At 38.2% G+C, this 13,651-nt stretch overlaps 1 protein-coding gene across 1 annotated transcript in view; it reads right to left on the bottom strand.

The window, feature by feature from the left end:
- Positions 1-1,685: 1,685 nt before the first annotated feature.
- The window catches only part of LOC109063450 (nicastrin-like), a 14,252-nt gene continuing 2,286 nt past the window's right edge, over positions 1,686-13,651 (bottom strand). The window contains exons 4-11 of the mRNA XM_042755148.1: positions 12,866-12,933; positions 11,276-11,363; positions 9,835-10,037; positions 8,440-8,542; positions 8,201-8,335; positions 5,652-5,828; positions 3,928-4,137; positions 1,686-2,396 (exon numbers count right to left, since the gene is read on the bottom strand). Of these exons, the coding sequence (XP_042611082.1) occupies positions 2,274-2,396; positions 3,928-4,137; positions 5,652-5,828; positions 8,201-8,335; positions 8,440-8,542; positions 9,835-10,037; positions 11,276-11,363; positions 12,866-12,933 (1,107 nt within the window). The 3' untranslated portion in view covers positions 1,686-2,273. The remainder of the gene's footprint in view (positions 2,397-3,927; positions 4,138-5,651; positions 5,829-8,200; positions 8,336-8,439; positions 8,543-9,834; positions 10,038-11,275; positions 11,364-12,865; positions 12,934-13,651) is intronic.

The following is a 13,651-nucleotide window of genomic DNA, read 5'->3' as shown; positions in this document are numbered from 1 at the left end:
GTGGATGTCAGGGAGCTGCTATGGGGTTGCTATGGTGTTTAGGGTGGTTGCCAGGGAGTTGCTATTGGGTTTCTAGGGTTTTCTGTGTGTTGCTACGAGGTTGCTGAGATCTTGGTGGTTGAGTTGCTATGAAGTTGCTAGAGTGTTCTTGGTGGTTGTCAGGGAGTTGCTATGGGGTTACCAGGGTGGTTGCTATGAAGTTGCTAGAGTGCTCTAGGTGGTTATCTGGGAGTTGCTAGGGTTTACTGATCATTACTATGAGGTTGCTAGAACATGGGTAGTTGTCAAGGTGTTGGTGTGAGGTTGCTAACGTATTCTAGGTGTAGTTATGAGGTTGCTAGGATGTGGCTTATTGTCAAGGAGTTGCTATGAAGTTGCTAGGGCATTCTGGGTGGTTGCTATTAAGTTGTTAGGATGTGGGTCGTTGTCAGGGTTTTGCTACAAGGTTGCTAGGTTGTGGATGGTTGTCAGGGTGTTGAAATGGGGTTGCTAGTGTGTTCAAGTCCATCTTCAGGTCACTGATGTTCTGCTCATGTTTTGCTGTCTGGTGAAAAGTCACACTTAGCAAATTAACACCAACAGTTACCCACAATTAACCACAATAAATCTGTATGATTATTCACATCACTGTAGTGAAAACAGCAGGAAAGCTAATGAGGAGTAGTGCTGTGTTGTGTGTAATCGAGGTTTAAGGCAGAGACACACTGCCCTCTGCTGGCGAAGTTCATGCATTACACCTCATGCTAGACGACATGAAATCAAAATGAATACACGTTTGGGAATGACACACATACAAAGTCCACATTACATGACAGATATCAGAAGATTAGGCCACCAGCTTCAAATCCAAGCTGCAGTGAGGATATTAAACGCTGGATGTGTCTAAATCAAAATAAAGACAGGAAGAAGATGAAGTCATACTGTTAATGTTCATTCACATTGGCTATAACTACATTAATTATTTATTAGCTTCTCTGAAGACAAGATGAAACTCAAGTCAACAGAAGAAAAAAATTAATAACTTATGCATGTATAAGTGAATTACACAACACTATCCAGAAATGTCCTGGCCATATTCTAAAAAAATTTAAAATATTTATTCAGCAATAAGAATTACACAACACTATCCAGAAATGTCCTGGTCATATTCTAAAAAAATTACAAATATTTATTCAGCAATAAGAAGTAATAGCCATATTCATATATATATTCATATATATATAAATATTTAAAATTATAAATATTTAAACGCACATATTAAAAACATATTTATGTTTATGTTTATATATACATGTATATATATATATATATATATATATATGAAATAACTTTCTATAATATGAAGTGAATTGTTAAATTGACACGTTATTACAAATTAAGAAATTAACCTGAATTAACCCTAAATGTTGAATTATTCATATTTTAAAAAAATTAAAATATTTTAAAAATGATTTTATTTTATATTTTAAAAATTACTAAAATATTACCATTTTAAAATAAAATATAGTAAAATATTAATAAGTGAAATATGTAAATATTTGTTTCTATTAGACCGCTTTACCTGAATGCCGTTTTTGTTTTCAGAATCTTTTTGATTGGATTTTAAGTTTGTTAGCATAATGTTTAATTTCAATAATAATAATAACAACAACTTCATACTTTAAGCAGACAAAGCAAAAAGAAACTGGAAAAGAAAGTCATGTTTATTCAGGTTCACAAGGCATCAGTTTCTCAGAGGAAAATAATGACATCATTAATCAAACAGCTTTCATTCAACTGGAGTTAATAAACAAACGAAGAGTTAATTTTCTTGTTTAAAGCTCCACGTCTTCAGTGGAAACATGATGAGCGATTCATTGAGGTCAGTCTGTGTCTGGAGTTTCGTCAGCGAATCGACTCGTCCTGCTCAGCTACGACTGAACAGACAGTGCTACATTCCCAAATAAAAAGATTCACATCGAGATGAAGTTCAACTAAACCTAATAAGCTATTGCACATTCTCACACACACACATTAACACTCAATCACACACTTATTCTCATCTTTAAACACTTAAAATCAGTTTAGTTTTGTGCCCGTCCATGTCATGATCAGAAAAACACATCTGGAATTATATAAAAAGATGATAAAAAATATGAACAACTTTCCAGGAGAGTCCAGCCCAGCTAAAACCACAAGAGTCCGGTCATCTTTAAATAAATTACTCGTGAACTGAAGTGTGTTTGTGTGCTGGAGGGAAAAGAGCGGCTGGAGATTCTGGACTCTGGTTTTGTTCAGTAGGCTGTTGTGGGCGTGTCACGGGCGGAGCTAAACAGAAGCTCCGCCTTCGAGCTGATGAAGTAGGTCACCAGCAGAGACAGCAGCAGCACGGCCACGCCCACCCCTAGTGTTAACATCTACCAGACACAAACACACAGAGGAAATAGAAATCAATCAGTCACTAAATCAAAACAGACCCAGGTCACACTTCACCTCAGAATCAAAGTTTGAAAAAAACTGCATAAAGATAATCTTCAATATAATTTTTTTTTTTATTTATTTTTTTTTTAGTTTTAATGTTTTGGTTATTTTTATTATATTTGTTTTGGTCGCATTTCACTTTAAAAAAAAAAAGGCCAAAAATAGGAAAATATATTTTGCATAAAGAAAATAATGTATATTTTTAAGGTTAATTATGATTTTGTACATTATGACATTATTTACATGATGACAATAAAAGACATTTCGCCCTAAATCCTCAGTAATGTAATGCAAAACATTTGCATGTCAAGGAAAAAGAAAATAAAGTGTATATAATGTATTTCTAGATTTACTGTACTGAGAATACTTAAAAAAAGGCCAAAAATAGGAAAATATATTTTGCATAAATAATGCATATTTTTAAGGTTAATTATGATTTTGTACATTATGACATTATTTACATGATGAAAGTTAAAGATGTTCAATCCTAAATCCTCAATAATGTAATGCAAAACATTACAAGTGTATATAATGTATTTCTAGATTTACTGTACTGATAATTCTTCATATATGTTTTATTAGACAATCAGATCGCATTTCACTTTAAAAATTCAAAAAATATATTTTGCATCAGAAAAATAATGCATATTTTAGGTGCATTATGAATTTTGTGCATTAAGACAATTTACATGACAATTAAACATTTAATCCTGAGTTTTTAATACTGTAAGGCGAAATTCTTGCATGTCATACTGTAATACACTGGATACTCGGATCGCGTTTCACCTCAAAATCAAAGGGGGAAAAATAAGAAAATATATGTTCATAAAGAAAACAACACCTTTTGTGGGTACACTAAGAGTTTTGTGCATTATGCAATTCCCTGAAAGTAACATGAAATGAAACGCATGTAAATCCAGATTCTCTATACTGTAATTCAAAACATTTGCATTATCATACTATGGATGTATTTTTATTAAAATCTGCAAAAATCTTATGCTTTTTAAAATATCATAATGTAGTACATCATTTATTTTGTCTTTTAATTATGATGAGAAATATGACAGACATGTATTTAATAGATTTCAGGCAGTTATAGATGTAGAACTAAATGATTAGTGATCAAAATAAATCTGTGACAGTTTTTCTATAATTAAAATACTATTATTAATAATTTGAATTAGATTTTTATATTTTCTGTTTTCGTTTGAATTAAAGTTTATTTTTAGCAATTTTGTTGTGTTTTTGTTCTCATTGTTATTAGTATTATTTTAAAATACGTCTATATAATTTTTATTAATTTAATTTAATTTAATTTCAGTTTTAGTTATTTTAGTAAACCAAGCTTAACTAAATGGGAATGAAAAATGTTGCTTTGGCAACCAGCTGATCTTTTATTTCAGTTCAAGTTTGTTTTATTTCAAGGAATGTTTTTAGCTGTGATTAACTCCAGCGGTGCTGCATTACCTCCAGTTCTCTGCTGGCCACCAGAAAGATGCGCGCTCGGATGCTCTTCCAGCGGGACTCGGTCCATGTGGAATAATTTCGAGAGCCGTACTCCAGAAGCTCGAAGGCAGGAGAGACGGCTTTGGAGAGACGCACGGACGCTCGGACGCAGAACGGCTCTCTGGTGCTGTTGACCGACGCCGGACCCGACACCCAGAAATACGAGAACAACTGAGAGAGAGCAGACACAGAGCATCAGAGCAGGGCATTCTGGGAAACACAGACACAGAGCACGAGAGCAGGGCATTCTGGGAAACGAGGAAAAGGAGCATCAGAGCAGAGCATTCTGGGAAACACAGACACAGAGCACGAGAGCAGAGCATTCTGGGAAACACAGACACAGAGCATGAGAGCAGAGCATTCTGGGAAACACAGACACAGTGCATGAGAGCAGAGCATTCTGGGAAACACAGACACAGTGCATGAGAGCAGGGCATTCTGGGAAACACAGACACAGAGCATGAGAGCAGAGCATTCTGGGAAACACAGACACAGAGCATGAGAGCAGAGCATTCTGGGAAACAGGCGAAATAACAGGGATTATGGGATTCTGGGAAACAGAGAATGAGAGCAGAGCATTCTGGGAAACAGGCGAAATAACAGTATTTTTAAAAACACAGAGCATGAGAGCAGAGCATTCTGGGAAAACCAGACACCGAGTAGACAGGAGCGATTATGCAAAACCCAAACCAGAGCAAAATAATTGGGAATTAATATAAAAACAAGACAATAAAAAATAAATAGCAAAGCATAGCATTTTCTGGGAACACAACCAGAACAAACTGTATTTGGGAAAAACAGACAAAGAAGCACTTTTTCAGCATTTTGTCCACCACACGGACATAGATATATAATAGCCAGATATTCTGGGAAAATATATATATATATATATATACGATTCTGGGAAATACACAGACACAGAGCACAGACAATTTTAACAGACAAATGCATGTACACACATGGGAAAAAAAAACAATTACGATTTGCAAAAATAAAGTAAAAACATTCTGGGAACAAAAAAATAAAAAAATAAAGCATTCTGCATAGACACAACCAAAAATTCTATACAATAAAATAGAGCATTTGGGAAACACATACAAAAAAAGCATTCTTTGAAAAATCATTTTTCATTTGTCAGGAGCACCTCATTCTATATGTACAGCCAAGGCATTTGGGAAACACAGACACTGTATATAGAGCATATGGGAAACAAACCATAGCATGAGAGCAGAGAATTTAAAAATAAATACAGAATAAATAATTAATTTAAACATTAATTGGGAAACCCGACATTCGGGAAAATCTATTAGGATTATAAAATGAAATAAATAAAATAAAAATCAATCCACCACCTTAAATTTAAAATATTAGAGCATAGAGCTGGTCTGGGAAACACTGACATTGCACGGGATTGTTTGGTCAGACACATGTAGGATATGCCTTAATTATTGACCCACGTGGGGAAGCGTGAAAAAACCACTAGCCTGAGACAGAGCATTTGAAACACAGACACACCCATGGGGCCAGCTGGCAAAAACACTGTCCTCACATCAAGAAGTGGTGTCTGGGAAAGACAGTTTTTTGACGAGAGCAATCATGTGGGGGTTATCAGGTTTCTGAGAAGTGTCTTCAGTTTGTCAGAGCACGAGAGCAGAGGTCTGGGCTCACATCTTTGTTCTCAGAGCATTTTTTGCTGAGACACCGACACACGAGGGGTTCTGGCAACACAGGCTCTCCGTGAGGTTGGTGACGGTTCCCGTCAGATTGGCCAGGATGTACTGAACGAAGCGCGTGACGCTGTGGACCGGGCCGTGGATGCGAGGACTGGAGACACGATGTAGAGCACTGAGGAGGACTGGGAACTGCAGACACAACAGGAGACAGAGCATTCAGATTCCAGTCAACAAAACGAGAGCAGAGCATTATGGGAAAACACCGACAGATTCACGCGTCTGAGCATTCTGGGTGACACGACTGAGCATGGACTAGCATTTTTTACAGGCTCTTTTTAGACAGGATGCTCCATGAAAAGATATGACACAGAGCATGTTGCATGGAGGAAACAAACAACAGAGCATTCATAGGTTTGGAACAACAGGAATGATGATTTGCTTTCATGTTTGGATGAACCAACTTATTCCTTTAACTTTAACATCATATATCAAATATCAAAAATTATTAATGTGTGAAAACGGAGTAAAGTAATAAACACAGATCTCATATTTCAGGATGCTTTTTAAAACTTATATGTGTGAGAACGGAGTATGAACACAGATCTCACTCAGGATGCTGTTTATCTCTTTTCTTGAGAGACTTTAGGGGGAATGAGCGACCTGAGAGAGACTCTTCTGAACTAGAAAACCCATATCTATAAAACAAAAAGAAGGTTTGTTCAAAACATCATATCTAAAACACAAGGTTTGTTTACATCATATCTAAAACACAAGGTTTGTTTATTATTACATTTATTTAAAGTGTGTGTGTATAGGCATATAGATAATGAATTTAAAAATATGCATAAATAATATTTAAATTTATAAATAGATTAACACACATGAAACAAAATATATCAATATTAGATCATTAGACCGTCACAATGTGTGTGTGTGTGTGTGTAGGTGTGTGTGTGTGAGAGGTGTGTGAAAACCTGTGTGTTGGACCAAACCGGTGACCGTGTGTGTGTGTGTGTGTGTAAGTGGTTTGTTCATCATGTGGACCAGGTGTGTGTGTGTGTGTCGTGTTAATCAGAGTGACCGAGGTGCTGTGTGTGTTAATCGGTGCTGAGCTCGTCATGTGTGTGGTGGTGTGTGAGGTGGTGCGGTCCCGTGTGCGTGTTCATAACGAAGCCGTGACGTGTGCGTGTGTTGGATGCGATGGGACCGAGACCGGTGTGTGAGGTGTGTGCAGTGCAGGAGGTGTGTGCGTGCTCATGTGACCGTGTGTGTGTGTGTGATCTGTGTGTGACTACGTGTTTCATCGGCCATGTGACCGTGTGTGTGTGTGTGTGCGGGTTGCATGGTGTTCATCATGTGAACCAAAGTGTGTGATGATGGGCTGTGTGTGTGGTGTGGCGTGCGTGTTGATCATGTGACCGCGTGCGTGTGTGTGCATGCGCGGTGTGTGAACACAGATGCGTCAGGTGCGTATGTGTTTGTGAGTGCGTGAGGTGTGCGACCGAAACCAGCTGTTGATTCATGTGACCGCGTGCGTGAGTGTGGCGAGTGTGTTCATATCATCATGTGGGTGTGTGTGGTGTGTTGTGTGTGTCGTGCGTAAAAATTCTATTGTTTTTGTGACGGGCGTGCGTGTACATATTTGTAGCGCGTATGTATATATTAATCATGTGACCGTGTGTGTGTGTGTTGTGTGTGCGTGTGTGTTCATCATGTGTGTGAACAGTGAACGGTGTGTGTGTGTGCGTGTGTTAATCATGTGACCGTGTGTGTGTGTGTTAATCATGTGACCGTGTGTGTGTGTGTGTGTGTGTGTTCATCATGTGACCGTGTGTGTGTGTGTGTGTATGCGCGTGTGTGTGCGTGCGTGCGTATGTGTGTGTGTGTGCGTGTGTGTGTGCGTGTGCGTGCGTGCGTGTGCGTGTTGATCATGTGACCGTGTGTGTGTGTGTGTGTGCGCGTGTGTGTTAATCATGTGACCGTGTGTGTGTGTGTGTGTGTGTGTGTGTGCGTGCGTGTTAATCATGTGACCGTGTGTGTGTGTGTGTGTGTGTGTGTGCGTGCGTGTTAATCATGTGACCGTGTGTGTGTGTGCGTGTGTGTGTGCGTGCGTGTTGATCATGTGACCGCGTGCGTGTGTGTGTGTGTGTGTGTGTGTGTAAATTATGTTGCGTTGTGTTTTTGTGTGTTTTTTTGTGTTGTTTGTGTGTGTTTGTGTTTTTGTGTTTTTTGTGTGTGTGTGTGCGCGTGTGTGTTAATCATGTGACCGTGTGTGTGTGTGTGTGTGTGCGTGTGTGTGTGTGTGTGTGTGTGTGTGTGTGCGTGCGTGTTGATCATGTGACCGCGTGCGTGTGTGTGCGTGTGTGTGTGTTCATCATGTGACCGTGTGTGTGTGTGTGTGTGTGTGTGCGTGTGTGTGTTCATCATGTGACCGTGTGTGTGTGTGTGTGTGTGTTGTCGCGCGGTTAATCATGTGACCGTGACACGCTGTGTGTGAGAGTGTGTGTGTGTGTTGGACATGTGACCGTGTGTGTGTGTGTGTGTGTGTGTGTGTGTTAATCATGTGACCGTGTGTGTGTGTTGGTCATGTGACTCACGGTCTTGGGGTCAGCGGTGATGTTGCTCAGGCTGTTGTTCTCTCCTCCTGCCTGTAAGTAAAGCGAGCGAGCGACGAGTGTGGCCACTTCTGCCAGAGACTGAGTGAGAGCGGTCAGAAGAACACAGAGAGAAGAGCTGAGGTGAGTTCAGAAGCACTGACACCGACTCAATCCCAGCAAACACATCCGCAGGAGTCACACACCTTGGCCGCGTCCGTCTCGTACACCAGCTGCTCGTCTGGAGTCAGGCCGGGCGGATACGTGACGTTCAGGTTCTCTGCGTCATCGTACATGCTCTCGTAGTATCTGTGTCCGCCGCGGATGACAAAACACACACAACATGTGGCTTCAGACACACACGACAAGAGCTTCTCTGAACAGAGAGGCTTTACACAATGAGACTTCTGAGGAAGAGCTAGACGCTGGCTTCAACAGCACTTGAGTTCCATATATAAGATTTTAAATAGGTTGTTGATATATGAAAATGTGCCAGTGTATATGGAAAAATCACTATTTTGTCCTTAGTAGTTTATTTTAAATGGTTTTGCAACGTGACAAATAAATTTAAATATTATTAAATTATTAATGATTAAAATATTCCATGTTTTTTTTTCATTTTTATTTATTTATTAATTAATTCAGTGAATTTTATTTTATTTTATTTTATTTTATTTTAATATAATATTATTTAATTTAATTTAATTTAATTTAATTTAATTTAATCACCTTTTTGTGTTCTGTAGTTCATTTGAAATATTCCTTCAAGTGAGCTTTCAGAAATAAAAATATTCTGTTTATTCATTTATTCAAGTTGAATTAAATTTAATTCAGTACTATATCAGCATGAGATGCTATTTTCATAGCACATTAAATAAAATTAAAATATATTAAAATAGCTACAATAGCAAAAATACTTCAATAAATAATAATTCAATAATATTTTACATACAAGAGTATAGAAATTAGAGCAATTATATGAGCTATTTTAGCTTGATATCTGATTAAAAATCCAAAGGTTTCCCAGGAAAAAAAAACAGTTGTGTAATATCATTTAAAGCAAGTTTTTACAATAAAATATGCTTTAAAATCCTACAAAAAATGACATGCTGGTTACTAATATTCTATGTATCAATACATCATGCCATCATATGTTTCTCCATGACTGAAACTCATCAAATTAATTTAACCAATACATTTTTTTTTAAGTTATACAAGATTCAGCTACATTTTTCTTAAGTCAGTTTAATTTAACTTAAGTTGAAATTATTTTAATAAACTGCAATTTGATTATATTTAAAAATGTAAGGCAGCTACTGAACTTAAGGTTTAAGTTGAATTAGGTGAAAATGTTTCCAGTGCATGTATAATAATTAAACAATAATAAACAAAACACAGCAGAAATAGCTAGATGTAAAAGTATTTTAACACCTCAAAATAACGTCAGAAAATGAAGCGAGGGATCTCGGTCAGATTAAGTCATGATTATCATTATTAAAGTTCCTGAAGATCATGCAGAGAATCAAGACTCAGTCGTGATCAGTTACCATTAACCTTGAAATGTTAAGAAACTAAATGGCAGATGGATTGTGGACTGAGACCTGTTGCTGAAGGATTTCTGATGGTCTGCCAGCACGAGGCCGGGGATGGGTCCGGCTCGCAGGAAGCGCTGGAGAGACGAGGGCGGCAGCGGCTGAGAGAACGACGGGTGACCCACCGAGACACTCAGACCAGCAGCAGCAGACTCCATTCTGTTCATCATCTCCGACACCTGAGAGAGAGAGAGAGAGAGAGAGAGAGAGAGAGAGAAGGAGACTGTCTGAGAGGAAGAGAGAGAGACTGGCGAGAGATAGAGAGGCGAGAGAGAGAGAGAGAGAGGAGACACATGAGAGAGGGGCTTGGGAGAGAGAGGAGAGAGAGCTGAGAGAAGAGAGAGAAGAGATGATAGGATGGGAGGAGAGAAGAGAGAGACGGAGAGAGGAGGAGCGAGAGGATTGGAGAGAGATACGACGCACTGAGAGAGAGAGAGAGAGAGAGAGAGAGGAGAGAGAGGGCGAGAGAGAGAGGGAACGCACTGAGCTATGATAGGGAGGAGAGATTGAGAGAGAGGGATACAGGAGAGAGAGATAACACATGAGAGGAGAGAGAGAGAGAGAGAGAGAGAGAGGGCGAGAGAGATAACACATGAGAGGAGAGAGCGCTGAGATGAGAGAGAGGAAGAGAGAGATGATCGTGGGCGAGAGAGATAACACATGAGATGAGAGAGAGAGAGAGAGGAGAAGAGAGTGAGAGAGAGAGAGAGTGCGCGAGAGAGATGTAAACACATGAGAGGAGGAGAGAGAGAGAGAGAGATAGAGAGAGAGAGGAGAGAGAGAGAGAGATAACGCGAAGGAGGAGAGAGAGAGAGAGGAGAGAGAGGGAGAGAGAGAGAGAGCAGAGTAGAGAAGACTATGAGAGAGAGAGATTCCAACAGAGAGAGATAACATTTTATGGATACCAGAGAGAGAGATATTAGATCATTAGAGAGAGAGAGAGAGAGAGATACCAATCTCGAATGAGAGAGGACAGCTAGAGAGAGAGTATTGTAGAGAGGATAGCCTGCCAGCAGACTACGAGAGTCAGCCAGAGAGAGAGAGAAGTCGCATGAATGTAGAAGACTATGACAGAGAGAGTTTTTGATTTTTTAGATGATGGTTTGATATTTTAGATAACGATTTAGAGGTATTGAGAGAATTGAGCAGAATAAATTGAGAGAGAGATTGATAATTCATGAGAGGAGAGAGCAGCATTAGATAGCACCATGCGAGAGGTCACGCGCCAGTGAGAGGATAAAGTCATGACTGAGGGACAATACTCAGGAGAGAGGCGTGAAGTAGAATATTTGATTTGAAAGAGTAGTAGAGAGATAACAGCATTTGAGAGGAGAGATTGACTGATGAGAAGAGAGTACTGAGTAAGAGATGTCATCATGAGATTGAAGAGTGTCGAGAGAGAGATAACGCATGAGAGAGAAGAGAGAGTTTTCCTCTCCTCCTCACTCACCGCATCATTTCCACCTGTCGTTGCTTGGCGGGGATTACGGGGGTCAGAGTGACATCCAGAGGCCCGGCCCACTCTGTGCAGGCCGATCCTATAAACACACAGGAATCCTTGTCACAGACATGCAGTCTCTGAATGAACTACAACCAGACAGACAGCAGACATCTGAAACATGCCAAAACCCCTTTTACATGCAACTTCTGCAGGAAGGAAACAAATGATTGTGAAGTGGCTAAAAATGCTTAGGCTCAACACTGCTTTTGTCTATCATCGCTCAAAATCTCTCTTCAATACGGTTCTTCTATTTTGTTTCCTGGAAAACTCATAATAATGATAATCCAAATGCCCAGTCAAATCAAATCAGTTTTTTGACATTCAATGCTTTTTATGAGATATTAATAATAATAATATGAAAAATAATTTTCTATTTTTGTTTATTTATTTTTTATACGTCTTAACCTTCTGCACAGCACTTTTTTTCAACCTATGGTAATAATAAAAAAAAAAAAAAATATATATATATACAATAACAATAAATAATAATAACCATAATAAAATGACTAATAATAGAATATATAGTAATAATTCATATTTTAAATACATAATATCCATAATAATATTCTAAACAAACATTAGTTACAAATAATAAATAATGAATATACTTGTATTTTATAGTATCAACAATAATCAGACAATAAAAATAAAATATAATAATAATAAATAGAACTATAAATAAATTGACAAAACAACAGCCAGTAGTAATACTATTACTTATAAAGTAGTATATACAAACAGTAATAACTAATACAAATCAAACAATCAAATAAACGATATAATAATAATACTAATACTGATAAGTGTAATATTAATAACTACCCATAATAACAACAAAATAAATATCACAATAAAAAGGATATAAATAAAACATTCCCCTGCCCAATTTCCAGAATGGAAGTGCAACATTTTTCAAGTCAATAACAAAATCACTTTTTTTTCCATGTCATACACCCACTCATTTTGAGCTGTCCAATGTAGTCAAAGGCTTCCTATGAGAGAGAAACTGCAATGAAATACATACTTCTGCTCATACAGTATCTCATCAAGTTATGAATACTAGTGTACTGCATACCGCTCAGTATATACTACATGCAGCAGTACACAGCGATAAACAAACAAACAGGTCACATGACCTCATTATGTTACATCTATAACAGAGAGTGGTTACAAATGTTACCTGCATAATTTTAAATCCAATTTTGTATCAAAATGTCTTTACTTCTCTCAGTCGGATCCACTAATGATTTTGAAGAAAACGTTGTAAACTAAACAGCACTGACCCCTTGGAAGAAGGTGAAAGAAGATGATTGCGACGGGGGCGGAGCTTCACAGGGAGTGACAGGATAGAGGGATTTGAATTGCAGCCAATAGGGTGATGATTCTCAGACAACGGTTCCTTCGGCTGGCCGGAGCCTGCTTCCCAGAAAAACGACCTTCCGTCGAGCTGAGACACAAAAGAACACCGCGCTTGGTTTATCGCGGGAAACCTCCAGCAGATGGAAACATGAGCGCAGATGTGATGATTATATTCCTCACCCGCGCGGCCTGCCGATGACGACGCTCTCGTTGGTACGATCCGCGTCTGCCCTTGGCGCTGCTAGTTCCTGGGGTGGGTGGATGGTCACACCCATAAATTGACTCAACGGGTCACACGGCCTCTGGTTAGGACGGCAGAGACCCGACTGACCGGAGTGGATCGTATATAGCTCGGAGTACATATATATTTCATTATAATATGAAGATGATAAACAGTAATTCTCTTGTGAGTTTAATAACGCCCCACGAATCTGATCTGGACCTGAGAGACATACTATTTGAATGGTTGTTTTGAACTTGGATCGGTTTTGTCAGTGAGTGTATAATAAACAATACGGTTAAACAGCAGCGGTACACTGTTTCATGGTTAGTTTTAACATTGTATGAGTATTTGTGTACTGTGTGAATTGTTGAATGTTATTATTTGAGCACAAAGTGACAGTGTAAGACTGCAGTGTTTGTAAACCTTCACTGTTATAATTTAAATCGATAGAATAACGTGATTCCGTCGTGAGCTGTTGTGTAGGTGACGACTCACGATACTGAGAGTTTAGAGAGGTCTGGGTTATTTTAGTATTAATGAGATACTATTGTAATTTCTGTTAATATTTTGGATTCAAGCTTATTTTTATTTTCTTTATTTATTTTTCTGTTTTTATTGTTTTAATTTAAGTTAACATTTTAGTAGATTTAATGTTTTTTTTTTTTTTAACTAGATTTCTTTTCTTTTTTTAAATATGTTTATATATATTTTTTTATGTAGGTTTTCTATATAGTTATTTTAGC

Source organism: Cyprinus carpio, unplaced genomic scaffold (genome assembly GCF_018340385.1).
Source record: "Cyprinus carpio isolate SPL01 unplaced genomic scaffold, ASM1834038v1 S000006643, whole genome shotgun sequence".
NCBI lineage: Eukaryota > Metazoa > Chordata > Actinopteri > Cypriniformes > Cyprinidae > Cyprinus > Cyprinus carpio.
Note: the sequence above shows the minus strand (reverse complement) of the source record. Positions and strands in the feature narration are given on the sequence as shown.